General features: G+C 59.9%; 3 protein-coding genes across 5 annotated transcripts in view; 1 reads left to right on the top strand and 2 right to left on the bottom strand.

The window, feature by feature from the left end:
* Positions 1-7,349, top strand: part of Madd (MAP kinase activating death domain) — a 40,834-nt gene extending 33,485 nt beyond the window's left edge. Inside the window, exons 30-35 of the mRNA XM_023710576.1 lie at positions 1,990-2,320; positions 2,545-2,617; positions 2,736-2,842; positions 4,587-4,656; positions 6,284-6,330; positions 6,584-7,349. Coding sequence (XP_023566344.1) covers positions 1,990-2,320; positions 2,545-2,617; positions 2,736-2,842; positions 4,587-4,656; positions 6,284-6,330; positions 6,584-6,688 — 733 coding nt within the window. The 3' untranslated portion in view covers positions 6,689-7,349. The remainder of the gene's footprint in view (positions 1-1,989; positions 2,321-2,544; positions 2,618-2,735; positions 2,843-4,586; positions 4,657-6,283; positions 6,331-6,583) is intronic.
* Positions 7,350-8,045: 696 nt separating this feature from the next.
* On the bottom strand, positions 8,046-21,281 carry Mybpc3 (myosin binding protein C, cardiac). 3 transcript variants are annotated; one of them, XM_023710443.1, is made up of 33 exons: positions 21,173-21,281; positions 19,722-19,988; positions 18,853-19,065; positions 18,616-18,764; positions 18,199-18,316; positions 18,015-18,063; positions 17,901-17,930; positions 17,734-17,787; positions 17,624-17,626; positions 17,254-17,271; positions 16,994-17,157; positions 16,491-16,623; positions 16,187-16,189; positions 15,946-16,070; positions 15,502-15,607; positions 15,248-15,414; positions 14,965-15,130; positions 14,348-14,454; positions 14,242-14,271; positions 13,485-13,624; positions 13,289-13,375; positions 12,131-12,290; positions 11,824-11,928; positions 11,564-11,752; positions 10,846-10,980; positions 10,600-10,767; positions 9,905-9,993; positions 9,591-9,786; positions 9,351-9,490; positions 9,079-9,238; positions 8,852-8,988; positions 8,472-8,658; positions 8,046-8,366 (listed from the first exon to the last, which is right to left on the bottom strand). In XM_023710443.1, the coding sequence occupies exons 1-33, from the start codon at positions 21,195-21,197 to the stop codon at positions 8,356-8,358; spliced, it is 3,831 nt and encodes a 1,276-aa protein (XP_023566211.1). In that variant the 5' UTR covers positions 21,198-21,281; the 3' UTR covers positions 8,046-8,355. The 3 variants fall into 3 exon arrangements, with proteins under 3 accessions (XP_023566211.1, XP_023566213.1, XP_023566212.1); XM_023710445.1 differs by having other exon boundaries at positions 9,591-9,648; XM_023710444.1 differs by lacking the exon at positions 17,254-17,271.
* Positions 21,282-23,341: 2,060 nt separating this feature from the next.
* Positions 23,342-27,538, bottom strand: part of Spi1 (Spi-1 proto-oncogene) — an 11,837-nt gene continuing 7,640 nt past the window's right edge. The window contains exons 3-5 of the mRNA XM_004626970.2: positions 24,739-24,926; positions 24,230-24,392; positions 23,342-23,755 (exon numbers count right to left, since the gene is read on the bottom strand). Coding sequence (XP_004627027.1) covers positions 23,439-23,755; positions 24,230-24,392; positions 24,739-24,926 — 668 coding nt within the window. The 3' untranslated portion in view covers positions 23,342-23,438. The remainder of the gene's footprint in view (positions 23,756-24,229; positions 24,393-24,738; positions 24,927-27,538) is intronic.

The raw sequence follows: 27,538 nt of genomic DNA, 5'->3' as shown, positions 1-27,538 counted from the left end.
TTTTTTGGTGGAACTGGGGATTAAACTCAGGCCCTTGTGCTTGCCAGGCAAGCGCTTATTCTACTGAGCTATCTCCCCAGCCTCTTTCTTTCTTTCTTTCTTTCTTTCTTTCTTTTTTGTCTTTTTGAGACAAGGTCTCACTGTGTAACTCAGTCTGGCCAAGAACTCACTTTATAGCCCAACCTGGCCTCCAACTCAGCATGATCCTCCTGCCTCAGCCTCCTGAGCGCTGGGCTGACGGTGTGCACAACCATGCCCAGCGATGAATCCTTTCATATTTTTTTAAATGCATATTTCTATAATTAGAACTTATATAAGTAGAATTGTTTTTGCATTATAAAGGGTATGCAAGCTACAGATATTAATATATCATTTCCTTTTTTCTCACTTAATGTATCATGGGCATCTTTCCATATTATTACAGTGGATGCTTGGCTATTTGGCATTATTTGGATGTACCATAATTATTTAGCTATGTCTGTCATTCTCATTTTTTTAAAAAAAAAAAAACGTTGTTTCATTAAATATTTTCCACATACATCTTTGCACACCGACACGAGCGTGTTTCTGTAGGATATATGCCTAGACATGAAATTTCCAGGTCAAGGTTATATGCATTTAAAGTTTTGGTAGATCCTGCCAAATCGCCATCCCAAACACTGCAGGTTAAGCTTCAGCAGCAGAGGTAAGTGTGACCCAGCATTCTCTAGCCTGGAAGGCTGGTTCCTTCCTAGATGCATCCCTCTCCTTTACATGATATCCCAAAGGTTTATTGACAGGAGTAGTGTCCGTTTCCACTTGGAGAAAACCTTCTACCCTAGAACTCGTTTCCATTCCACTCTGGTATACTCAGACCCTTTCTTTGTAAGGCTTTGTGGCAGTGCTGGAGGTTGAACCCAGGGCTTTGTGCATAGAAGGCAAGAGCTCTACCACTGAGCCACACCCCGACCCCTTCTAGTAATCTTTCAAAGCTGATAGTCTTGTATATTTATTTCTTGTTGGCCTAATATTTATAGGGCACATGCTGTGTGCCAGGCAGTGTCAGGGTTGGGGATTATAGCAGTGAGTACCAGCCTCCTCCTGAGTGCTGGAATTATAGGCGTGCAGCCCCGCACCTGGTGTGATTAGAGTGGAGTGCGTTCTATGTTCCTGCCTTTCTGTGCATGTTAGCTTGACCAGGTATCATTAAGTTAGATGCTCAAACTTGCAGTCTTCCTGCCTTGGCCTCCCTGGGTGCAGAGCTTGCAGGTATGTGCCACCGTGGCTAGCTTCTGCACGCTGAGGCTTTTATGCACAATCCCTTGTTTAATCTTCACGGTGACTGCACGTGTTCCTGGTACCACCCCCACCTTGCACATGAGGACATGCAGACATGAACTTGTTCTGGGTGACACAACTTGGGAATGGGTAGAGCTGGAACCTAAACCCAGGTACTTAGGATTGGGGCTGGGGCCTGGGGAGCACGCTTGCCTGGTGTGCACTGGCCCTCGGCTTGGTGCCCTAGCACTGCAGAAACATCAGCACACTGGGGGAGGCTGAGGCAGGAAGACCGGAGGCTCAGTTCCCTCATGGGTGACTTCGTTAGACCCTGCTGTTGAGCAGCACGCGGTGGCATCTCTGTGAGAGTAGCAGTCACAAGCATAGGCAAGTCCACAGGAAGAGGTGAGAAGGGCTCTGCTTTTCCACTTGTATTGAATGATTTGCTCTAAGTACTGTTCACATGTCACTGTGTAAGTTCTCAAAATGTTTTTATAGAAGTAGGGCAGAGCCAGGATTAAAGCATGCCCAGGCTGTTTTCTTCCCCTTGGTCGGATCTGCCGTGAGTCCTGCCTCGCATGCTCAGAAGAGCTGTTTCCTAGACACAGGAGCTGGAGGTGTGAGCTGCCCTGAGGCTGTGAGACCCTGTAGGGTGCAGCTCATGGCCACTTCCCTGGGCACTGGCTCCTTCCGCTGGGAACCCATTTCTTCCTACCTTTCTCCCAAAGGCAGGTGTCCAGCCATCCTGGTTTGCAGCTCCATCCAGGGAGGCCAGGAGGAAAGCTGTGTGGGCTCCTGGCATCCATTGCCCCCTCTCCTATGGGGTACTTGGAGTGTGGCTGGGACAGAGGAGGCCTGTGGAGGTGGAGCCGCTGACCTGCTTTGCACGCTTACACAGGTGTGTGACGATTGCGTGGTGCTGCGCAGCAACATTGGGACAGTGTACGAGCGCTGGTGGTACGAGAAGCTCATCAACATGACCTACTGTCCCAAGACCAAGGTCCTGTGCTTGTGGCGCAGAAATGGCTCCGAGACGCAGCTCAACAAGTTCTATACTAAGAAGGTACCTGGGGTTTCTGGCTTGGGGCTCAGGTGGGCTTTAGGGCCAAATGCTACGTTTCTCACTAGGAAGATTTCCAAAATGCACACCTGGAGCCACCCTTTGGCCTCCAGCTGTTGTGCAGGATCCCTAACCATCCCTGAGTCCTGGTTGTGGTCCCAGCCTGTGCAGCACCCTCAGAGCAGGGGGTGGAACCCACAGGCCAGCTCTCTTCCCCTGTGCCGCAGTGCCGGGAGCTGTACTACTGTGTAAAGGACAGCATGGAGCGCGCAGCCGCCCGCCAGCAGAGCATCAAGCCAGGTGAGGACAGCAGGAGCTAGAGCATCTTCCTTGTGTGTGCTGGGTCTGGCCAGAAGTCATTTGTGGGGAGCCCTGCTTCCCCTGCACCAGGGAGCTGACCACCTGGCCCTCCTTGCAGGGCCCGAACTAGGCGGCGAGTTCCCCGTGCAGGACATGAAAACTGGCGAGGGTGGCTTGCTGCAGGTCACCCTGGAAGGGATCAATCTCAAGTTCATGCACAACCAGGTAGGTGCCAGTGGTGTCATGCGCACGCCCGACCCCGGCCCACTGTTCCACTGCGGACCAGGGTCCAGGTCCCCATGCATCCCAGGGAGCACGGGGGCCCCAGGGAGAGCTGGACAAAGCAGAGGGGAGGGCACAGCCCCCTTGGTGAGACACCGTGCTCAGGGAGCCGCCATCTTTAGACTCACACAGTGTGAGTGGGAGCGTCTCACATGGCCGCTGCGCCTCTGCCGTGTGCCCAGGGTTGCTTCGCTTGTTGACGTGGCCCTGAGGTCCGGGTTGCCACTCTCACCTGCCGGTGCAGGTGTGCTTGGGTGTGTGCGTGCGCACCCGCCTGTCCTTGTGGAGTGTGCGTGTGTTTGCCTTTCCTTTCTCCTGCTGACTTCCTGGCCCCTCCTTTAAGCATCCACTCTGTCCCTTGCTCCACAGGCCCTGCGCCCCTTCTTTTGTTGGGGGGCATGGCAGGATCATCTTTGCCTGCTGTGGTTCTGCCTTTGAGCTGACTCTTTCCTCTTGGTCTTTTAACACAGTGTTACTTTCTCACCCAGTGGACATTCTTTAAGCTGATGCCTTCTGAGGCCAGCGCGTCTTCCCAGGTCCGTTCCTGGCTCTGCCTCTTCACACAAGTGCCTTTCTCCCCTCCCCTGTGTCCTGGCTCCTCTCCTGAGATGCTGAGCCTGCCCTATGTGATGCCCCCAGCCCCTGACCAGGCAGGACCCCCAACCTCCTGGCTACTGGGCCCTCCCCTCGCTCGCCCGCTTAGCCCCCTCTCTCAGCGTCTGCCAGCCAGCTTTGGTGTCCCAGGAGGTGCTTAATGCTTCTTCTAGTCCAGGGCCTCAGGTGGCAGCAGACCCCACAGACCTATGGGCAGCTTGAGGCGGGATCACCTGGCTACTGTTCTAGACCACAGAGGTCTAGCCCTTCCTGGGGAGAGCTCCCAACCTTGTTTCTGCTCTGCAGCCCCTGGGCTCATTATGACCCACCTGGCAGAGGCCGGGCCCTAGCAGAAGCAGCTCCCAGGGAGCAGGCTAAGGCCAACTTCTGGTCTACTTGCAGACTGACAGGAGCCTCCTGGCAGAGCTAAGCAGTCAGGGATGACAAATGGAAATAGCACAGATTGAGTCAGGATATGCTCACATTTGAAGCTCAGCTTCATTATTTATGGGCAGATACACTTTCTAGTTCCATTTCCTCATCTTGGGGCGACACTCGGCTGCCATGGTCCGGGTGCCAGCACTAGGCACAGCGCCCAACGAGGGGCTGCCACTGGTATCCCACACCTCTGGGAGGTGGAGGGAGCCTGTGTCCAGGAAGATGCCAGTACTGCCACCCCCAGGACAGTGAAGGGAGCTTTGCGCTGTGCCAGCCCTCTGCGCCGGAGGAGGATGTATGGAAGGGCGACACAGAGGGGCCGAGTCACTGGGGACCCCGGCACATGTGCTGTGAGCCCTGCCCTGGGCAGAGGGAACAGCAGGCAGCCCAGGCCAGCAGAGGGGCCTGTGGGTGGGTTTGGCCATCCCAACTAACGCCTTCATTTCTCTCCCATGCTTTCTCCTCCGGCCAGGAGCGGAAGGTACATGCCCTTTCTGCTGTCTTCGCTTCCTAGCGCTTTTGGTTGTGTGTGTGTGGATCCTGCGTCCTCCCTGGAGCTAGGCTCCCTGTGCTGGGTGGGGCCGTAGTGGGAGAGCGGGCTCCAAGGGCCGGCCGGGGCTCCTGGCCTTACCCGGCCTCCCTCCCTCTCTTGCAGGTTTTCATAGAGCTGAATCACATTAAAAAGTGCAATACAGTTCGAGGCGTCTTTGTCCTGGAGGAATTTGGTAATTACACTATTTTGCTCTTAGGTCTGGACTCACATGGCAGTAACTCAAACCTTGGAGCTCCAGAGGAGGGTTAGAGGCAGGGCGAAGAGGAGCTGCAGAGGCCAGGAGGAGCAGGAATGGCAGGGAGCGGGAGAAGAGAGGAGGGAAGGAAGGCAGACAGCCCCGCACATGCCCAGGCGAGAGGGCCGCCCTGGCTGAGTGGCCGGCATGGCCCTGGCGTGGCCGGGCAGGCGGGTAGCACAGGGCTCAGGAAGCCGCGGGGCGGGCGTGCAGACGGCCAGCATCCCGAGCCCTGCTGTGTCCGTGTCGCCTGCTGCGGCTGTAGCAGCCCCATAGCTCCCCACCCTGGCGCTGCTCTGTCCCTGCCTGGCCTGTGCCAGAGGGGGGTGTGGGCATCACAGGCAGGCAGTCGGAGGGCCGGGAAGCCCGGGCTCCAGGCGGAAGCGCTGAGCCAGCGGCCTGGCACTGGAGGCGGCACTAGGAGGGGGTCCTTGCCCGGGCTTGGGGGGCTGCTGTGTCTGTGCTGCATTCTCTTGCGCCCTCGTCGCTGCTATGAAAACCTTCGTTCTCCAGCAGGTAAAAGACTCCGGCTCGTGCTCCCTCCCCGGGCCTGCCGGGTGGGGGCTCCACCAGCCGCTCGCTCACATTGCCAGTGTCTCCTCCCTTCCACCCCTCCGCCCACCCTGCTGGCTCCCTAGTCCCAGCTCAGTCCCCAGGGTACGCCCTCCTCTCTCCTGCAGGGTCCACTGGGGCTCTTCCAGCTCAGGACAGGGGCCAGGCGTCTCCCTGCTAACCCAGGTCCCCAGTTCTGCCTCTCAGGGTCAGAAGAAGGTGTGGCCAATTCTCATCCTCCCTTTCTGTCCCCCTCGCTGGAGGACATCACACCCCTCTCCCTGTCTCTGGGCCACATCAGTGGCTGGGCCTGAAGGGCCCCACTCCTTCGTCTGGCCACGCAGAGCCCCTGCATGGCGGGACGGGCAGCTCCTGGGCTTGCTCTCTGGGCTGTGGACCTTGTGGACTCGCTGGCACTCCCTGGCCCTCCCCAGTGCTGTCCTCGCCTCTGTCCTGCTTGGTGTGTCTGCTCTGAGCCCTCTGACGCTCTCCCTCACACAGCCAGGCGCGGGCTGCTCCTGCCGCTCGCTGGGGAAGGACGCAGCTGGTGCGATGGGTTTATTGCCCTGGGCTCCCTGGGCCACTTCAAGCCTCTGTAGGGGCTGGGAGGACCAGACTTGCGGGCTGGTGACATGGCTGAGTTCCCGGGCAGCTCAGCAAGGTGAGGCCCAGGCTAGAAACTGTGTCTTGGCTGCTGCCATGCCTCCCGGGACCTGGATGGTGGCAGTGACGAGGCTGCAGAAAGGCCGGCCCTGCTTCCCTGGCTTCTGTGGAAGCAGGAGAACCCCGGCCATCGGGCAGCGCACCCTGCAGGCTTACAGGCCCAGCTGAGGACTCTGCTCGATAGAAGCCTCCTGTGTCCTCTGTCCTGTCACAGCCCAAGTGGCTGCAGCCACTGGGAAGGCTGCAGCAGGAAGGGGACCCTGTGCCGGGCGCTGCCGCCTGGGGGATCATGGCGCCGTTGCTCTTAGTTTTGAACTTTCTGTTTTGTCTCTTGCCCGTCCGGTTTTAGTTCCTGAAATTAAAGAAGTGGTGAGCCACAAGTACAAGACACCCATGGTGAGTGTGGCACCCAGCTGGAACTGCGCAGGCTCCCTGGGGACCTACAGAAGTGGAGGGTGGCCCCTGAGGGGACCTGGCCTAGAGCAGAGGTTGAGCTGAAGCTGCAGTGTGTCTTCTGCCTCGGGAGAGACGCCATCCAGACTCTCTCCCCTCGGACAGCCCAAGGGGGGCTCCTGCACCCCAGCCGTGCTATTAGGGCCTGCCCATGAGGGCTGGGGCCCTAGCACCTCATCTGTCCGCTCTTCTCTAGGCCCAGGAGATCTGCTACTCTGTGCTGTGTCTCTTCTCATATGTGGCCGCTGTCCGTAGCAGCGAAGAGGACCTGCGGACACCACCCCGACCTGTCTCGAGCTGACAGGAGGCTCAGGCCACTGTCCGGCCAGGGACGCCCCTTACCTCCCACCGTGCCCAATGCACGAAGCAGATGGCGCGTCTGTCCCTGCAAGCCCCTGCGTGGCTTAGCTGGCTCCCGCTTGTGACTCTGAGTGTGTCCTTGCGTCTGTCTGTCAGGCTATGGTGGTTGCTTCCCTTCCCTCTGCACCCCTAGAAGGCCGGCCTGCTGTCCCCTGGGGTGGGGCTCAAGACAGCGTGTCTGCAGGGTGAGCGTGAGTTCCCTGTCCAGTGTCCTCATGCCCCTCCCGTGCAGGAGTCCAGGCTCTATCCTCTGTGACCTGGAGTAGACCTGAACTAGGCCAGTTCCTGGGGGTGTGGGGCAGGCACTGGAAAGGAAGGCCAGGCAGCTGGCGGAGCACGAGCTCCCGGCGTCCTCTGTGTGGCTTGCTGTCCGCATGGCTGGAGCAGTTTCCCTGCAGCACAATGGGCCAGAGTAGTTGGGGGATGGAGTTCGGGGGGCACTGGCTGAGAACCAGGGAGGTGGGACAGGCCCGTCTGAGGCCAGGTCTCCTGGCACCTGGAGACAGCCTGGGAGATGACTGTAAATATTTCAGCTCCATGTTATTTATAGAAAATGTACAGCTGCGTGAATGTGAAATAAATGTCCTCAGTGCCCCTCAGGCTCCCTGGCTGCCTTGCCTCACTTCCTCTGCCCAGGCGTACAAATGCCCCTCAGGCTTGAAGGGAGGGAGGCGAGATGGTCCTGTCCCGGCTTCTGCAGCTCTGGCCCACTGCCCCCCTACTCTGCCTCCCTGTTTCGGACTCCAGGCCACCAAGAGGCTGGCCACTGCCAACTGACCACCAGACGGAGCAGCCGAGCTGGCCTTGACCCTGAGCTGGTTAATTTAGCCCAACTGAAGAAGCAGGTCCTGGGCCGCCAGTTCGCGTTAGGGTTCCAAGAGGCGGGGAGGCCCGGCCTCCCCCAAACTCAGCCAGCAGTGCTGGGCTGCAGAGCACAGCTCCAGACAGCAGCCTCCCTGATTTCTATGCCCTGGGAAAAGCCAGTTCCCGTGGGCTGTGGCTCCCTGTGAGACCAGAAAGAAACCGAGTGCTGGCTGGGGCCCCGGGCCGTCCACCGTCCTGTGCCCGAGTGCAGCTGGACAGCGCTGCCTGCTCCCTGTGACCCCAGGCACCCAGGTCAGCTCCCAAGAACGGCGTTAGACCCCACACTGCCCTGACCTGGATGCTGTGACCCTGGCTCACTGGGGCCCTGGTCAGGCTGAGCCCCAGGGCCTCTCAGAACCCCTGGGAAACAAAGTCCCGCTGAAGACTAGGAGAGCCCTCCTGTCTTTCTGTGAAATAAACACACCGGAGAAGAGTCCATCCTCTGGGAAGTCTTTTATTGCCATTAGATACGTATATGGCCAAGTGGCCTCCCTACCACCCCAGCCCATCTGGCCAAGCCCCAGGCCACCCATGGTGCCATGCCACGCTCACACCCACCACAGGACACGTTGGGCAGCAGGGAGGCAGCCCCTCTGGGTCCCCTCCAGGCTTCAGGAACACAGACTGGCATCCACTTGGACCTGGGATATGGGTGTGTCTGTGAGTGAACTGGGGTCTCTTGGGATCCCCGGGGGCTCAGCAGGAACTGGAGTAGGTACTTGGCCAGCTGGGGCACTGGCCTGGTCACTGAGGCACTGCAGGAGAAAGACAGCCCATGGCACGTGAGTCCTGGTCCCCATCCCAGAAGCCAGCACCACTGGGCACCAGGCTGGCAGAGCTACGCCCGGCAGGCGCCTCACCTCGCACCTCCAGGCGGCACTCGCACTGTGCCTCACCCTGCAGGTTGGTGGCCCTGCAGACGTAGACACCCCCATCAAAGGGGCAGGGCTTTCTGATCTCCAGGGTCAGCACACCTTGCTTGCTGAACATGCGGAAGCGGGCGTCTTCCCCCAGGTCCAGGCCATTCTTGAACCATGAAATCTTGGGCTATGGACCGGGCAAAGGGAGGTGGGGAGGGAAGGTGTCTCAGGGGAACCCAGCTGAACATGGGGACAGCAGCATGTGTGTCTGCTCAGCTGCCCATGGCTGGCATGCACACGGCCAGTGAGCAGTGCCCAAGCCCTGTCAGCACAGGCAGAAGGGGAGAGCAGGGGGCAGCACCAGGGCCGGAAGCTCCTACCTTGGGGCTGCCCCGGACAGCGCAGCAGAGGACAGTGGTGTATCCCGCGATGACTGAGCGGTTTGCCAGGGGCTGGGTAAAGCTTGGGGCCTCAGAGAAGTCCAGGGCCTTGTATTTAGGTGGCTCGTAGGTAAGGCCTGTGGGTGACAGGACTTGGTGCCGAGGGCCCACCCCAGGCTAGCCTCCGCTCCCACAGGGCGCCCTGGATGGGAGTCAAGATAAGTCACCTGGCCGGGGGATGAAGACAGGCTCCTTGGTGGTGGCAGCTGTGTCACTGGGGCCCACCATGTTATGGCTAAAGACCCGGAAGTAGTAGCTATTGCCAATGATGAGCTCAGGCACCACACAGTGGGTGCGGCGGTAGTGCTCCAGGACGGTGAACCACTCCTGGGGAGGAAGAGGCTCAGTTCCCTGCGTGCCCTGACCAGAAACCAGAGCAGCAGAGGTGGCCAGCAGGGCCTCTGGAAAGGACGAGGGAAGGCATGGGGCCCTAGCTCACCATGGTCTTCTTGTCAGCTTTCTGTACAGAGTAGCCCCAGAGCTCAGTGTTGCCATCATCCTGGGGTGGCTTCCATTCCAGGGCCACATTGAAACCCCAGGTTTCTGTGACCCGGAGGTCCTGGGGAGGACTCGGTTTGTCTGCAGGCAACAGGGCGAGGTAGATCCCCATCCTCCCCAGCAAGAGCAAGGTGCCCACACAGCCCTCGGGGACGCTATGCCCCGTGCCCGGGCCACGCACCCACGACCTGCAGCAGCAGCGTGGCTGAGTCCTCCATGTTCTCAATGCGCACGGTCACCTGGTAGCAACCCGAGTGCGCACGGCGGGCGGCGCGGATGAACAGGATGGTGTCCGAGGGGCTGTTGCGGATGCTCACATCCTCATCACCCAGTGGCCGCCCCTCTTTGGTCCAGGTCACCTGAGGCCGGGGCTTCCCCTAGAGGTGCCGACAGCCCAACCCAGAGCCTGTCTCTCCCCAGGGCTGATGTTGACCCAAGCCTCCCGCGCCTGGCTCTGCAACACGCACTGCTGCCCGCTGGCTGGACTCCTCCTACCTGGAAAGGAATGAGGAGGTTCACGGGCTCTCCGACCTTCCTCTGGATGGCCTGGCGCAGGTGTCGGGGCAGCTGGAGTCGTGGCCGCTCTGGAGGACAGAGAGGGCTGCTGGGCAGGGGCTTTCGATGCCCTGGCCCTGACAGACATCACAGCATCCTTCTCTCCCTACATACCCACCACCCAGCCCTGCTCACCCACACAACTCCAGCTGCCCAGATCCAAAAGGTTAACAAAGGTCCTGCCCCCTGGAGCCTCACCACACCCCTCTGAGAGGCGGGATCAGGGAGGGTAAGGCGCTCCCAGAGCGCACACAGCCAGTGAGGAACGGCCGACATTCAGTCTAGGCTTTCAGACCCAAAGCCCTAAGCCTATGCGCAACCCGAGTGCGCACGGCGGGCGGCGCGGATGAACAGGATGGTGTCCGAGGGGCTGTTGCGGGTTCTTTGTTGAAACAAAGGCTAGAGGGACAAGAGGTGGATAGGGTGTTGGCCAGCTCTTTTCCCAAGAGGCCTGTGGTGGCCCTGAGGACGTGGACAGGACCTGCCTGTTGGAGCTGCCAGACTCAGAACAGTGTGAGGAACACGACCTGTTTTCCCTGTGCCAGAACTGGGGGACCGGCATGGACAAACCAGGGTCGCCAGGCTGTCCTTGCTGCTGGGTGCGCCCGGTGGGGCGGCGAGGGTGGGGCACTCACCCAGTATCTCCCGCACGGTCACCAGTTCCTGGGTGGTGACCGGGGCTCCGGGCCCCGCCACGTTGTGCGCACGCACTCGGAACAGTAGCCGGGAGCCAGTGGGCAGGTCCTTCACCAGCAGGGACGTGCGCTCTGTCAGCCCCTGCAGGGCGGCCACCCACTCCGAGCCTGGTGGCATGGGAGAACGTCAGCAGGCACCCGCAGGACCTGCCCGGGGGCCTCGCCCTACCTCCCAGGGGCACTCACAGCCCTCAGCACAGTATTCCACGCTGTAGCCGTCCAGGCCGCCTGCACCCACACGCTCGGGTGGCCGCCACTTGAGAGAGACAGTGGTGTCCGAGACGTCCTCCACAGCCAGGTGGGAGGGCTCACCAGGGGGCCCTGGGCGGGACAGTAGGGGCGTCTGGGAGCCACTCCCGCTGCGAGTGGGATACCGCAAGCACACAGGGAGTTCTGGAAACGTGTCCCCTTTCAAGCAAGTCCACAAACAGTATGGCTGGGCCAGGCGTGGTGGCATCTGCTAGTCATACCAGCACTAGGGAGGCTGAGGCAGGAGGATCACTACAAGTTACAGGTTAGCCTGGGCTACAAAGTGAGTTCGAGGCCAGCCTGAACTGCATAGCGAGACCGTTTCAAAAAAACAGACAAATAAAAAAGGAATAGTTGGCTGCATGAAAAGGCTTGTCTGTAAAACCAAGTGGGATGGCGCACCCGTCGTTCCAGCCCCGGGGAAGCTGAGACAGGAGGATGGCCTGGCAGGGGCAACGTGGGGAGACTGGCTCAACAATGTAAGCCAAAAAGAACCAAAACAGCACCTAGGATGGTCCTCCTCGGTTCGAGCCCCGTACTGCGAAAACCAACGCACACCTTGGGGGCCCGCCCTGCCCCGCGGCCCCGCCTGCTGCCCCACCCCAGCCCGCTGCAGCGCCAGCCGGTGGGAAGGGCGGCGCCGCTCGCCGCTCACCGATGGGCACGAAGGGCCGCGAGGGCGCGCTCGGCCGCGAGGAGCCCACCGCGTTGACCGCGTAGACGCGCAGCTCGTAGGCCACGCCCTCGATCATGCGCCGCGCCTCCAGCCGCGGCTCGCGCAGCAGGTCGAAGTTGAGGCGCATCCAGCGGAAGCTCCTCTTCTTCTTGCGCTCCACGATGTAGCCTGCGGGGCAGCGGAGCTCGCCGGCGGCTCAGGGCTCGCGGCCCTCGGCCGAGCCCTCGCCCGGGACTCACCCAGCACCGGCTGCCCGCCGTCGAAGGCCGGCGGCGCCCACCGCGCGGTGCAGGAGTCCTCGCCCACGTTGCTGATCTCGGGGGCCGCGGGCGCGTCGGGCACATCTGGGGGCACACAGAGGCCTGCTGGCTGCGCACCCCGAAGCCCCCGGCCCCTGCTGGCTCCCGCGGGCGCCCCACGAAGGACTTCTCGGCCTGCGCCCCTCGTGACGGCGGGGCTCCTTGCGGGTGTCCCTCCCTCCCATCCGGTGGCCCTGGGCGTGTCGGTGACTGCGCGAGCTGCCCCGCGGACCGCAGGCGGCCTCACCGATGACCTTGACGGTGAGGTTGACCTGGTCCTCGCCCACCGGGTTCTTCACCGTGACGGTGTAGACGCCCTCGTCTTCCCTCTCCGCCCCCTCAACGGTGAAGACGCTGCGGTCTTTGGTGGTCTCCACACGGACCCGGCCCTCGGTCTCACACAGCAGCTGAAGAGGAGGGAGAGCTTGGGGCAGGACCCACGCCGGGCCCGCGGCCCCTGCTGCAGCCGGCAGCCCGAGGTGCAGGGGGGACATGCAGCAGGGGTGTTGCGTGTGTGTCTAGTTGTCCCCCCAAAGCCTCATGCAGCTGTGGGGCGGGCTTCTACAGTTTGTGATTAACTCACTGTCCACTGGGATTATGGGTGGGAGTACTACACCCAGCCTGGGCGGATGGCTTGAAGGTCGCCATTGCTGCTGCGACTCCTCCATTTTGCTCTCCGCTCTTTGCCCCTCCATGAAAGGTTCGTCTGCCATGTGCCACGCTCCCTTAGAGCCGGCCAAGTATGGATTGAAACCTCCACTGACTGTGAGCTAAATAAACCTTTCTTCATTTTGGGTGTCAGGTATTTGTCCCAGCAATGAGAGAAGAGTAACTGAGACAGGAGGTATACAGCCTTGTAGGCTTCTAATTCAGAATGTATCCAGCATTCAGGAGGCTGAGGCAGGAAGATCTGAGGTCCAAGGCCAACCTAGGCTATCTAGTGAGACCCTGTCTCAAAATTATTTTCTTTTTCTTTTGGTGGAACCGGGGATTGAACTCAGACCCTTGTGCTTGCAAGGGAAGTGCTTATTCCACTGAGCCATCTCCCCAACCCCTCAAAATTATTTTCTTAAAAGCCTTCATGTGGTGCCTGCACAGGCAGGGCACCAGACAGGGAGCTGGCTCCAGCTTTGTCACAGAACCTTCGGGTAATCACCTGGCCTCCCGTGACTCAGTTTCCATATGTATTGAACAAGAATAGTATGACCCACAGAGCCATGGTGATGGTCCAGAAAGCCTCTTATGGTCAGGCAACAAAAAGGCCAGCTGTACCAAAGGAGAGGGGAACCAGATAACTTGTCCCCATGGGTCAAGGTCAGCTCAAGGTGAGAGCTAGGTCACGGTCCAGTTACATGCCATGTGGCTGGAAACGAGAGGGACAAGCTTGGAATTCAGTTCCACTCACCTTCTTCTCAAACACCCACTCTTCACTGGCGCTGGCTCCTGGCTCCTCCTGGGCACCAGGAGCTGGTATGGCCTCCACCTTCTTGCCCTGGGAACAGTGCAGAGGGGAGTGGCCCACCTGATCTCTGATCCTGGGGGGACCCTGTGGGCAGAGCTAGGGGGGTCAGAAACAGCATGGAGCTAAGTAGGGACACTACCTGCGGGAGGCTCTTCTGCCAGGTCACAGTGGGGGCAGGGTCCCCAGAGATGGGGACGTCCAGCCGCAGCTTGTTCCCCGCCACTACCACGATGGTGTCCGGCATGCGTCCTGGGCAGTCCAGGTGGATCTTGGGGGGTTCTGTAGGGAGCAGGTGGCTCTGGGCAAGGCAAGGAGAGAAGCCCCAGGAGCCCCATCCCTAGTGGTTGGTTTTTCAAAAACCAATTTCATGAAGGTGTGATTTCCACACAGTAAGATACAGTTTTATTTTTGAGGGTTTGTTTAGAGATGGTTTTGCTCTGTAGCCCAGAAGTTAGAATACTCCAATGCCTGATTAAAGCTTCATCTCAAATAGGACATGCATTGCCAAAAGAAAAAAATAAAGCTGGGCACAGTGATGCACCCCTATGATCCCAGTGCTCAGGAGGCTGAAGTAGGGCTTCAGTGAATTCAAGGCAAACCTGGACTCCAGAGTGAGACCATGTCTCAAACAAAACAAAACAGAAACCAAGGTATAGCTGTAAAATGTCACATCCCAGACACTGTTTGACATTTCTTACTTACCACTTCACCTCCATCACCTCTGCAGAGTTGGTGCCTCAGCACCCATTTTACAGATAAGGAAACTGAGGCCAGAGACTATAGTCACCATGGCCGAGCTAAAGCTGGACCCTGCCGCCCAGTCCTTCACCCTGGGTGGGATTGGGGGACACAGGGCTGGGCAGAAGCAGGAAGTGCCCACGGGGGCCAGGACTCACCCTGTCTGGGCACGAAGTCAATCTTGACCTCTGTAAGAGAAAGGGAGCAGGTGGCACCAGGGCGGAGGCCAGGCCCAGCTGCAGGGTCCCCCGCAGCCCGCCTCACCCATGAAGTGCAGCTTGGCTGAGAGGTTGCAGGCGAAGCCCTCTGGGACAAAGCTGTAATCCGCCTCATCCGCCGGTGTGACATCATTGATGATCAGCTTGTGGATCCTGCAGGGCCACAGTGGCTCAGGGGGATCCAGGGGACCCTGCCTGTCCTGACCCTGGGGCCTCTGGCATTTTAAACATCTTTTTTATTTAATTTTATTTTATTGTAACCAGGGATAGAACTCAGGCCCTTGCACTTGCCAGGCAAGCACTTATTCTACTGAGCTGTTTCCCTGGCCCCTCTCTGGCGTTTTAGAGACACCTCCTTTCTTGGTGGCTGTGTGTTCCACCAAGGGAGGTGGCGTGGATGCGCTTTCTGCACCAAAATGTCCCTTGGTGCGGCCCCTGCTCACTGGGCTGGGGCTGATGGCCTGAATCTCTGGGATTTGGGGCACAGCATGACCGCAAGCTCCAGAATGAGCAGCCATGGGCCGGCAGAGGACAGCAGGGCTCCGGCCAGGCCACCCCCGGGCAGTGTTGCCTGCCAGTCTCTGGCTTCATCCCTGACCCCTACCACTCTGTCCTCCCGTCTCTGCCCCACCCGCCTCTCGGGTCCTGCCAGCCCACACTCACCGGCCGATGTGGGACACTTGGATGCGGCTGTCCAGCGCCAGCTCCTTGCCGTTCTTCAGCCACACGCCGCGCACATTCTCATCTGAGACCTCACACTTGAACACGGCCTGGTCCCTGGCGCCCACCGCCAGGTCGGCGATGCTCTGGTACACCTCTAGCTTCTTCTCTGTGAGCAGCAGGTGTCCAGGCAGAGTGGGTGTGTGCGGTGCAAGCACATGGGGTGCAGGCCACCTGGTGCCATCCCACCCAACCCCCAGCTCCGCACAGGGCACTCAGGCCTCACCCTGCACAATGAGCTCCGCCAGTGCCTGGCCGCCGCTGGTGCGTAGCGCATAGTGCCCGGCGTCCTCCAGCGTGGCCTCGTTGATGATCAGGAGGTGCCGGCGCCCATCCTTCTTGAAGCGGTACTTGAAGGTCTCCTCCCGGGTCAGCTCCACACCGTCCTTCAGCCTGGCAGGGGCCAGGGAGTGCACCGTGGCCTCCTGGGCTCACGCCGCTGTCTCCACCCTGCCCTGGGTACTGCACCCCAAGACTCACCACTTCACCTGTGCCCCTTCCTCCGACACCTCGCACTCAAACTCCACGCGCTGGCCCACCATCACGAGCTGGTCCTCAAGGGCACGCGTGACCAGCACAGGGGGCTCTGCGTGGCCGGGGACAGTGTGAGGCCCGCCTCCCAGCCATTGTCCTCCTCCTCCCTGCGCCTGGGAGGGAGGCTCACCACCGCCTTTTCTGTTTGCTTTTCTTTTCCTCTGTGGCACTGGGGATTAAACTCAGGGCCGTGCGCATGCTAGGCAAGTGCTCTACCAGGCCACCACCCGCCCTGCCGTCTGCTTTTTTCTTTTGAGACAAGGACTCGCTAAGTTGCTAATGTGTCAAATGGCCTTTGCCCAGGCTGGACTTGAGCTTGAAATGGTCCTGCCTCAGCCCCTCAGGATGCCGGGATGACAGGCGGGGCCACCCAGCCTGGTCCCCTCCTACCTTTGACAAAGAGCTCCGTGCTGCACTTCTCACCGCCCACCACGCACTGGTAGGCCGCGTCGTCAGCCAGCGAGCACTGGCTGATGGTCAGGGTGCGCTTGGTGCCCACTGACTCAAAGATGTACCTGGGCAGGCCGCCAGCGGCATCAGCAGGGCATGGGTACCCCACCTGGCCTGGGTGTCGGTCCTAGCCCTGCCCCCGCCCCCAGCCCTGCCAGGCACCCTCCCCCAGGAGACTTACTTGCTGCAGAACAGAAGGGGCCATTGGAAGGTTCCCCACGGGAGGAAGTGACACCAGGAGACGGGAAGAGAGGAGAGACAGGCAGGGTCAGAAAGCGGGGTCTTTCAGGTTTTATTTTTTGGTTGGGGGGTAGCTAAAACGGAGTCTTGCTGTATAATCCAGGCTGCCCTTGAACTCACAGTGACCCTCCTGCCTCAGCCTCTCAAGTGCTGGGATGACAGGCAGCACTCAGTTTAAAACTGGGTTTTAAAACGGGAATGGAGGTGGGGAGGGGTGGTGAGGCTGTTTGGCCCTGGGCCCTCACCTGCCGCTCATCTGGATCTCCTGGCCATTCTTGAGCCATTTGACCTCGGCGTCAGGGTCGGCCAACTCCACGCTCAGCCGGATCTTGTGGCCCTTGCTCACCTGGTAGGCCGGCTCCAGCTTCCTCTGGAAGGCTGAGCACTGTCGTCAGTGCCCCCCGGCCCTGGCCTGGCACTGCAGCTGTGGCTGAATGGGCGTCCGTGGCCCTGCAGCCCCACAGGTGTCGGGGACCCTGGCTCCCGTCTCTCCTGTGTGGCCATTGTGCTAACACCCCGAGTCTTGCTCCTACCCCTCAGCACCTTACTCCACAGCTACCCCAAAGCAAACCAGGCTCTGGAGGCCCACAACAGCAAGAGATGCAAGGCTACCACCCCAGGGAGAACCCTGCGTCCCCACGCGCCCCGCCAGGCCGAGAGCCCACTCTGGAGGGTCAGAGACCTCCTGGCTCCTGCGCTAACATCCTCTCTTGTTGCGGGGTCCCCAGGCTGTGGCTACTCTGCTGACCTGTGCTCTTGCGGTCATCGCGCCGCAGCCCACGCAGCCTCTTGAGCATGCCGCGCAGGTCGGTGACGCCGTGCTGGAAGGCGATGCGCTCATACTCAGATGGCGGTGCCTGCCGCAGCATCTCCCACACGTCCTCCTCAGCTGGTGCCTCCAGCTTCGCATCCCTGTGTCCCGGGCCCACAGACAGGCTCAGGGCGACCCTGGGGCCGCTACTCTTGGGGGGACCTCAGAGGCCAGACGGGTGGGGAGCTGACACTCACCGTAGGGTCCGGAAACTGCTGCTCCAAGCACAGAAGGGACAGTAGACGATTAGAGACCTGGGCCACAAGCCTGGGGCCCCCAACCTTGGCCTCCTCTCCTCCCTCCTCCCCACACTTGCACCCCTACATTTAAAGAGTCCCATGCCACGCCTGAAGCACCAGGCAGAACCTGGGTGGGCACCACCTAAGCAACTTCAGGGCACGGAGTGTGAGGAGCACCCCAGGCTGGGAGCCACCCCCAGCAGCCAGCCTCGTTCAGTCTCACCCAGCCCGGCAGGACCCAGTCCTTACTCTCTGGTGCAGGTGACATCAGTAGTGGTGGGGATACAGGGAGGGGATAGAGAGCACAGGTCAGCAGGGTACCCAATACTCTCTCGGGTGCTTCCAGGAACTCCCCCACCCCAGGGCTCCCACTGGGCTCAGAGAGGTTCAGGGGTCACAGGGACTACCCAGGGACAGCAACACCACCCTGAGATTCACCTCTTCTTTAGCAGGGAGCTGAAGTCCAGTGTCCCTCCATCCTCATGGCTGTCACTGCAGAGAGGGCCCAGTGAGGCAATGTCAGCCCAGAAGAGGAGTGGGGGGGATGGAGGCCAGGTGGGCATCCCGGGCTGAGTGTGGGGTGTGTGAAGCTGGGGTGGGGGTACCTGGTTCGCCGAGATCCTCCAGCCACGCTCCTGTGGGTCACACAGTGTTCTCATCCCAGGATTTCAGCCCTGCCCCCCGGGAGCCCCAGCCCAGCCTCTCCTGTGGTCACTCACGTGCGGCGGAATGCAGAGCGGAGGTCCACGTCCCCAGGCCCAATGGCCTCTACAGACAAATGGACTTGAGGGGGCCTGAAGGCCAGTAGAGCAGGGTCCTCAATGCCCTACACCCTGCATGGTTGTCCCCAGAGCCAGCATGTCCCCTCAGCCCTCAGCCCCAGGAGACAGAGCCAGGCCTCACCGTGGACAGTCAGGTTGAAGTTGCAACTGTCGAATTTGTCCTTAGTGGACACCTCGCAGCGGTAGCCGCCCGCGGAGGACACCTGCGCATCAGTGATGAGCAACTCGAACAAGTAGACCTGGGGTGAGTCTGGGGGTGAGGCCCTGCACCCAGCGGAGCCCGAGATCTGCCAGCTCCCGCTGAGCTTTGCACCCAGGAATTTAGTTAGAAAAGGGGGCCCCTCTCCAGTCCCACAACTGCCACCTGCTGGCCGTGACTGGAAAAACAAATCTGCGGTGGCCACAGGGCAGATGATAAGGACTTCTAGGAGCCTGTTCTGTGCCATGCACGGCCTGCACAGCTGAACCTGCCAGCCTTGCTAAGGAGCTGTTCGTGTGTCCCCCACCCACCAGTGTCGCCAAGCCCCTGGAGCCCCACCTTGTTGGCCCGGTCGTAGCTGTCTCGGAGCTGCAGGTGCTGGCCCACCTTGCTTCCCAGGTCCACCCACTTGCCCTTGAACCACTTGATGGTGGGCGGCTTCAGCAGACTAGCCCCAGCCACGCGGGCTGAGAAGGTGACACTGCCACCTGTGGGGTGGGATGGGTGACCAGCCGGGCCAGGCACCCTGCCGTCTCCCCACCACCACCACAGATGGGTACTGCAGCCCCCACTCACCCACCATCACCTCGCCATCCTGTGGCCGCTCCAGGAAGAGCCCAATGGGGTCGTCGGGGGTGGCTAGGCTTGGGCCAGAGGGCATCTGCTCCTGCCCCTCCTGACCCTCCTGCTTGCCTTCGGGTCCTGGGGCACCACCTTCGGACTCAGGAGGTACAGCTGCAGTGCCAGGGGCCTCAGCAGGGGTAGGGGCAGAGGTCTCCTCTGCCTTCTCTAAGGGGCCAGGGAGGTCAAGGCACAAGCTCTGAGCAAAGACCCATGATCTGGAGCTAGGCCTACGAGCCCACCCCCAGTACCCCTGTGATGATGTCATCCTGATCCCAAGTCCCTGTCTTGCTGTCCCCACTCTGTCCCCTCCCCACTCCCCCAGGTGGCTGCCCCTTCTCCCGTGCCTCAGGCCCCACAGCACAGGCTGCCTGAGCAGGGCGGTCCCCACTGGGCAGGCAGGCCATGATCATCATGTCTTCCCACCATGACGGCAGACACAAGGACCTGGCCCAGAAGTGGGACAGGGCACCCAGGCCCACATAGGACCCTACTCCCTGGACATGGGATGAAGAGGGGCCTGAGCCTCCCAGCTGGAGACTCAAAGCACAGGAAAGCAGGGGTAGGGCATGCACCTGTGATCCCCACACTCAGGAGGCTGAGGCAATAAGATTGCAGGGAACTCACAGTCAGCCTGGGCTACCTGGTGAGACTTTTGTCTCAGAAAAAATCTCAAGGGGCCAGGGACATGGCTCAGTAGAATAAGGGCTTCCCTGGCAAGTGCAAGGGTCTGAGTTCAAGCTCCGGTTCCACAAAAAAAAAAAAAGAAAAAGAAAGAAAAAATCTCAAGCAAAACCTGCAGGAGTACCTGCCCACACCCTCACCTGCCTCTGTGACCTTGAGGTCAAACTTGACCTTGGAGGAGCCCGCAATGACGGCGTAGGGGCCCTGGTCGGTGGGGCCTGCGTCTCGCACTGTCAGGGTGTGTCGCCGGCCCTCAGAAGCCAAGCCATACTTGTCACTGGCGCTGATATCGCTGCCATCCCTCTGCCAGCGCACCTTCACCCCTGGGCGCTCAGTCTCAGCCTCGAATACAGCAGGGCTGCCCGCAGCCACCTCCGCTGACCTCGGCTTCTTACTGAAGGCAGAGACTGAAGGGGCACATGGCGGAAGCTGCAGATCCCTGGTTCACCTGAGCACCCACTCGCAGAGCCCCTCTTTTTTTCCTATTTTTGGTTTGAGATCAGGTCTCTCTGTATAGCCCAAGAAACCCTCCTGCCTCAGCCTCCTAGGTGCTGGGTCACCGATTTCACCTCTAGTCAAGCACACCTAAGCCTTCTCCTGTCTTCCACAGTGCCAGGACTGTGCTGTTTTCCCTTCTCCGAGGACAGCAGCAGTAGGAGAGTTGGGCTCTGCCAGTGCTGCTGGGCCCCCCTCCCTGCCCAGGACCCTGGTGGGGAGCCCCACCTCCAGCCCCACCCCTAGGGGCCCCGGAGGGGCTGGTGCCCTGCCTGCTTGGAATGTGACTACATCAGTCAGCCAGGGCCTGGGCTGCCAATCAGCAGCAGAGATAAGGCCAGCCTGGCCTGGGAGGGGCTGGGTCAGCGCCCCATGACCTTGCAGGGACACAGGGCCAGGCAGCAGGGACGTGGCTTTCTCTGTTCTCTCCCGAGTCGCCCTCGTGTAAGCACCCAGGACTGTGGATCCAGGAGGCTGATGGGGGCACAGCCGGAGGGATGCTGCTCCGCCCAAGCTGTCCCATTGTGGTAGAAAACCACGCCAGGGTAGTGGCCCACATGGGTGATCCCAGCACTCGAGGCTGAGCGGAGGCTAGCCGGGAATCTGAGGCCTGCTCAGGCTCCATAGTGATCCCCAGCTCAAAAAACAAAAAAAGGGGCTAGAGATCAAGCTCAGCAGTACAGTCCTTGTGTGGCAAGTGAGCTCAAGTCCTGGTACGAAAAAGAACAGGAAAAAAGTGGGGGGACAGGACCTGGAGAGAGCGATCCCGAGTGCTGCCAGAGGCCTGGACCCTCCTAACTGCAGAGCAAAGGGTGAGGCAGGCAGATCCCCCACGTTCTAAGAAAGGGGAGGTGGCCACAGCTATTTCCTGCCTTGTTGTCACCTCCTGGGGCCCTTGCCACCCACCCATCCACCCTCAGCTCTCCTGAGGGACGGGGAGAGAAACGGAGACCGGAGAATAGAGCAGGCGGGATGGTGGCACCCTCCTGTGCCCCAGGCCTGGGCTCCCGGCCCCTCGGGGCACCCTCTTCACTGCCCCCCCACCCCACCGTGCAACCCTTGGGGGCAAACTCAGACCCGGCTCCTCTGGAGCTACCTGGCTTCCTCGCTGGCTCAGGCATCTTGAACAAAGTCACAGCAGGCGCAGAGCAGGCACAGCCACTGAGGGGAGATGGAGGGCTCTGCGCCCCACACTATTTATGGTGACCTCCCCTCCCCAGTGGGGCTTATCTGCCTCTGCCCCGCCACCTGCTAAATATAGATGGATCCAGAGAGCTGTGGTCTCTTGGGGGAAGGTAGGGCCACCTCATCCTTGATTGGTTCCTGTCCCATGTCCCCTCCCCTGAGGCAGAGGCCGTGGTGGGGCCAGGGGTGCCAAAGCCTTGGCCCCATGTCCATCTGATGTCCTAGGAGCATGCTGGCCTGGGAGGCGCTGACCGATCAAGGGCACCCTTGCCAGGCTCTGGTGCTGCCCCCAAGTCCTGGCGCCACCATTCTTGAACCCCATAGCACCCCGGTTTTCCCATCTTTGAAATAGGCATGGGCTAGCAACACCCACCCCTCAGAACTGTCACACTCATGAAGGGACTTTACCAATATCAGCCCTATAGGCGTTGTGGCGCACACTTGCAATCCCAGCACCCTGGGAAGCTGAGGAAGGGGGACCACAGATTTGACCCAGCCTGGGGAACTTATTTTTCAGTACCAGGGATTGAACTCAGGACCTTGCACTTTCTTGTGTTGCTGAGCTATATCCTCGGCAGAATGGGGAATTAGCAACTTAGAGAGAACCTGCCTCAAAATTTAAAAAAGGGTCAAGGGATGTAGCTCAGAGTGAAGGCCTTGGATTCAGTCCCTAGTACTGCAATAAATAAAAACAAAAAACTGCACTGCCCAGCACAAAGGGAGCCCATGTGTGCCCATACCGGTATCCTGGGGCCCTGGCCGGGGGGGTAGGGGGTGGCAGGCAGCAGTGCTGGGGCTGGTGTCCCAGGGTGGGGGACCGGGTGACCCTGCTGATGAGGGTGGGGTGTGTCTCTAAACACACCCGGAAGCAGGAGCGGAAATGGAACCAGCGGGCAGCCAGCAATGAACCAGGAGCGTCCCGACCTCTCCTCCGGCTGCCGGGTGTCCTCTGGCACCTCCTGTGCCCCATCTGGACCCCTCCTCTCTACCCTGGCAGAGCCATTGGTTGCCACAAAGAAGCAAATTACCTGGGGTCCACCCACCCTGGGGTCACTCTGTCCTCAGACACAAGCATTTGCCAGATGACAAAAACTCACCATCCATTTAAACACTACAGTGCACCATTTCCGTTTCCTTCCGCCTTTACCCACATTGTCCACTTCTGAGACTTTGTCATTGTGAGCCACTGAACACCACTTAGCTCTCCCATGAACTTTCTCTCTCCCCTGGCATTGAAGATTGAGTCCAGAGCACCCGCACCAAGCGCATTCCCTGCCCTTCTTTATTTTGCAGCTTGAGACAGGGTCTCACCACATTGTTGTGCTGCCCAGGGTGAGCTGCACTTGGGATCCTCCTGCCTCAGCCTCCCTGTGGCAGGACACAGGGCTGTGCCACTGTACCCAACTTTGCAGCTGTTGCTTGCCACCTGGGGAAGCTTACAGATATCGCTGCTTGGCATTGCCGATTGCCCAGGAAGGGCGCCGCTAGGAATACCAGCCCAGTCAGGGCCTGGTGGAGCACTTCCGGGCCTTGGGGTGTGGCTTCTGCTCCTGGGTGGACTGAGAGCCAGCCTGCTCCATCCCTGCACAAGGTGGCCACTGCCCCCTCTGTGGTCCCAGGACAGCACACAGAATGGTCTGGTGTTAGACGCCTCATATCAAGGCTATCTGGTGCTAAGTGACCAGAAAACCTGATGTCTCTGCTGTCTTCACCTACATCAGTGTCATTCTGGGTCATATCTAACACTGGGAGTTCACGCATTATTGATCCGGGGTGCTGAGCGCGATTCTCTCTTTTTATTTTTCTATATTTTTGTTTTCTGAGATAGGGTCTTACTGTGTAGCCCAGGCTGGCCTCAAACTCCCAAAGATCCTCCTGCCTCAGCCTCCAGTGTGCTGGGACGGCAGGTGTGCCCCAAAATATTCCAGGGCCCTTTCCGTACGACCCAACATCCAAATCACCCCAGGATCCCTCTCCACTGGGCAGCCGCCCTGTGGCCTGTCTCAGGTTTGGATAACAACAGGGGACGAATGGGGCACGATGGCGCCGCACACGGGCCGCAGGAGGCGCACACACCGGATGACCTGGCCGCAGGGGCGCGGCCGAGAATAACTTTACTCGGGGCTGGCGGGGCGGCGGGCGCTGTACAGAGCGGGCAGTCCGGCGGGCGGCGGCGCTCAGCGCGGCGCCAGGCGGCCGGGCGCGGACCCGCGGCCCAGCACCTCGCCGCTGAACTGGTAGGTGAGCTTCTTCTTCACCTTGCGCACCTCGCCCGTCTTGCCGTAGTTGCGCAGCGCGCGCGCCATCTTCTGGTAGGTCATCTTCTTGCGGTTGCCCTTCTGGATGCCCCAGCGGTGCGCCAGCGCCTCCTTGTGCTTCGACGAGAACTGGAAGGTGCCCTTGTCCTTGTCCACCCACCAGATGCTGTCCTTCATGTCACCGCTGCGCAGCAGGTCCAGCAGGAACTGGTACAGGCGGATCTTCTTCTTGCTGCCTGCGGGACATGGCGGTGGGGCCGGCGGCGGGGGAAAGGAAGGATGGGGACCCCACCTCCCGGGGACTCCCACTTCCGGGTGGCCTTCACTTCCCAAGACCCTCACTTTTGGGAGACCTTCACCTCCCGGGACCCTGACCTCCGGGGAACGTGCACTTCTGGGGGTTCTGCACTTCCTGGGACCCGCACCTCCGGGTGGTGGAGGGACCAGGATCCTCACTGGTGTGGATCACCTCCAGGGGATCCTCACCTCAAGGGGCCCAGAACCCCCTCTGGGGAGTCCAGGACCGGAGTGTGTGCAGGGAGCTGCTCCCAGCCCATGACCTGTGCGCACACCCGTGCACACGCACACACCATCACACCCTCTCGCGCACCCTCTCTCCCAGGCGAAGCCTCAGGTGCACGCTACACACAGACACTGGCAGACCCCCCACTCCCCGGAGGAGGCGACGGGCCTGGCTAGGGGTCGAGTACCTGGCTCCCCGTGCAGGAGGCCGGGCCCAGGCTCCAGGCCATCGGCCTCGCCATCCGACACCTCCAGCGGGGGGCTGTGCCGCTCGCCCTCCTCCTCATCTGAGCTGGGCTGCGCTGGGGACAGGGATGGGTACGGGAGGCACATCCGGGTCACGTAGGGGCCCTGGGAAGGCGGGAGGGACCGAGGCGGTGAGAGACGCTGGATGCCAGGGGTCTGCTGGGGGCGGCAGGGTGGGAAGCTGGGGAGATGGAAGTCGCCGGGGAACCATCTCGGGCAGGGCGCTGACACCCGGGCCTGCTGACACCTTCCCAGCTGCAGAGGAGGAGAAGGTGGGGGAAGGGCCATGGGTTGGGGACAGGAGTGTGAGGGACGAGGTCGCAGGGGCCTAGGCTGGGGTCACTAGGGCGCGGGCAGAGCCAGTAGGCCGGAGCCTGGGGATCCGTCTGGGGTGATAGGGGGTGCAGAGTCACGAGGCCAGTGGGGTGCCTTGGGGCAGGAGGCCACGCACCTGGTGGCTGAGGCTGGCGTGGGGCGGCACCATGGGGGCTTCGAGGACGTTCATCTGCTCCAGCTCCATGTGGCGGTACAGCTGCTGCAGCTGCGGGGGCTGCACACTCTGCAGCTCTGTGAAGTGGTTCTCAGGGAAGGCCTCGAACTCGCTGTGCACGTGGTGGGGGTGGAAGTCCCAGTAATGGTCTGCGGAACAGCCAGAGGGCGCAGTCACTACCAGGCGCCCGCGGCCGGCTCCTCCCCCTCCTCGGGAGACTCCGCAGTCACGCGGGCTCATCGCTGGGCCACGGTGTGACAGCAGGACCACAGGACTGATGTCCCCGTGCTGCGCCTGAGGAGCGGCAGGCAGGTCATTGTCCCAGACTTCTCTGGAAACCCCCCGCTGGAGCTGAGTCTGGACCCGTGGCTGGGTTGGCTAAGGAGGATCTTGGGCACTGCTGGTTTCTTTGTTCTTTTCTCTTTTTTCGGGAGAGGGGGACCAGGAATAGAGCTCAGGACCTCAGGCTGGTTTCTCTGGGCACGTTTTCCAGGAACAAAAACTACCACATGCCTGAGGGACTTCCTGGGAACAAATTGGGACCAAAAGTACAAAAAGTGTGATGTAAAGAGACCAAAGGGATTTTCTCACTTGGCCCAGATGGAGTGCGTGAGGTGCCAGCCCAGGGCAGGGCCTGTAGGCCTCGTCTAACACACACGTGACACATGGTTGTACACACACGACACACACGGGCATTGACACACGACACACTCGTGCACACACAGATGCTTGTCTGCTTTTGTCTGTGTCACATAAACACGCATTCACACATCCCTAAGAAATGAAATATCTTTTAGCTCTAGACTGAATGTCAAAGGTTCCTTCCTGTTTCTCTTTTTCTGTCTCTCCCTCCCTTCCTCTGTCTTTCTCAGTCCCTCCCTTTTGTTCTTTCCCTTTCCTTCCCTCCCTCTCTCTCCCTTTCTATCCTTCTCTGTCTCTCTGTCTCTGTCTCTCTCTGTCTCTCTCTGTCTCTCTCTGTCTCTCTCTCTCTCTCTCTCTCTCTCTCTCTCTCTCTCTCTCTCTCTCTCTCTCCTCCTTTCATTCTGGAGCCTCTTGTGTGCCAGGCAAGCACGTTACCAGTGAGCTATAGCCCCATCACTTTTTATGTTTTAATATGAGACAGGACCTCACTGAGTCTAGCAGATTGGCTTTGGGCTTGAGTCCTGCTTCAGCTGCGTCTCCAGGAGCCGAGACCAGAACCCGCTGGCTGTCTAATTCTGCTGCCTGGTAGCTTTACCGTGGAACCCTGGCCCTGACTGCGGGCTCTAAATGTTAGAGGCACAGGGGATGGCTGGGAGCACCTGAGATGGGGGAGCCACAGCTTAGGGGCAGGCTGGCTCCACTGCTAGGAGGCTGTGTGACTCCGACAAAGCCGATCCCTGCCCTGGAAGAGCCATACTGCTCCTGATACAGTTTCTCTGCCTCAGTTTCCCCATCTTGGTGTGGCTAATTAGGACCCCCATTTCAAGGGTTTGATATAGGGAGAAAAGGAACCAATGCGTGCAGTAGGCTTTGACCAAAGCCCAGCCCAAGTCTGAAACTCCACTTTCTAAGCCTGGAAGGCAAACCAGCAGGCTCACTGGGGCTTTCGCCCTGCAGGGTGCTGGCCAGAACGCCATCTTTAGCAAGGGGGCTGTGTGGCGCGCTGGGACTTGGGGGTCAGAGCCAGCTTCCTCTTGGCCTGTAGGTGCCCCTGCTCTTGACTCCTTGCCCCCACTGGGGATTGAACCCAGGGCCTTTGTGCTGAGCTGCATCCCCAAAACTTTATTTTTTATTGTGAGACAAGGTCTCACTAAGTTGCAAAGTTCCCTAGACTGGGCTTAAACTCATGATCCTCCTGCCTCCTCCTCCATGGTGTTGAGGTTACAGGCAGGCATCAGCACTCGTGGACCTAAGGAGGACTGTGTTCCCAGAACCTGGAACCCCCTCTCTAGTGCCCACTGGAGTCTGTAGCCCTGGCCCAGGTTGCAGAAGGCCCAGCGGAAGTGTGGCCTCTGCTCTTGACTGGAGTGCTCAGGCAGTTGCGTAAGGAACAGAAGCCCTCCCAGTACAGGGCTCTGTAAAACCAAGGATCTGTGGGCACGCTTGGGGACAGCTCCCATGGGTTCGTTGCTCTCTCACTCCTTGTCCCTTCCCTGCGCCACCCATGCTGCCCCTTCACAGACTCTGAGCTCCCAGGAAGAATGCAGGCCACCTGCACATCTGGAGACAGCTGGGCTCCTCCCCAAGGCCTGCAGGCACCAGGGCACGTTGGGCCTCGATTGAAATCTGATCACCAAAAGCCAACTTTTAATGTGTCTTCCAACGTGCTAAGCACCTAATTCACAGCATTGCACTTCATCCTCGGCCCAGCACCAAGGAGGTGGCCATCACGTGTGGTCTTCCTTGTGTGTATGAGGAAACCATGACTCAGGGAGGCTTGTGCAGGCACGAGTAGAGTCAGGACCCAAACCCATCAGTGCCTTTCTCAGAACTAAATGGTGTCACTGTGCCATACCACACCCAGGAACAAGACTGAATGAAACTTTAAGTGAGACCTATGGTGACTCTGATTTAGCTGACTACTCTTTTCTACTTCTCTGTCCTCCATCATCTACCCAACATCCATCACCCATCATTTCTCCATCCATCCATCCTTGCATGCATGCATCTACCCAGCCATCTACTCATCCATCCATCATCCATCTGCCCACCCAGCCATCCATTTGCCCACCACCTACCCACCCACTCATCCACCCACCCATTCATCCATCCATCATCC

This window comes from Octodon degus, unplaced genomic scaffold (genome assembly GCF_000260255.1).
Source record: "Octodon degus isolate 3935 unplaced genomic scaffold, OctDeg1.0 scaffold00018, whole genome shotgun sequence".
Classification (NCBI taxonomy): Eukaryota; Metazoa; Chordata; class Mammalia; order Rodentia; family Octodontidae; genus Octodon; species Octodon degus.
Note: the sequence above shows the minus strand (reverse complement) of the source record. Positions and strands in the feature narration are given on the sequence as shown.

Coding starts and splice junctions, on each gene's coding strand:
- Mybpc3 (XM_023710443.1), bottom strand. CDS start 21,197: ATGCCTGAGCCAGCGAGGAAGCCAG. Junction 18,765..18,852: donor GGATGGCGAGGTGATGGTGG/GTGAGTGGGGGC, acceptor CCCACCCCACAG/GTGGCAGTGTCACCTTCTCA. Junction 10,981..11,563: donor GCGGCCCTTCGTGCCCATCG/GTGAGCGGCGAG, acceptor TGTCCCGCCCAG/GGCCCCCTGGTGAGCCCTCC.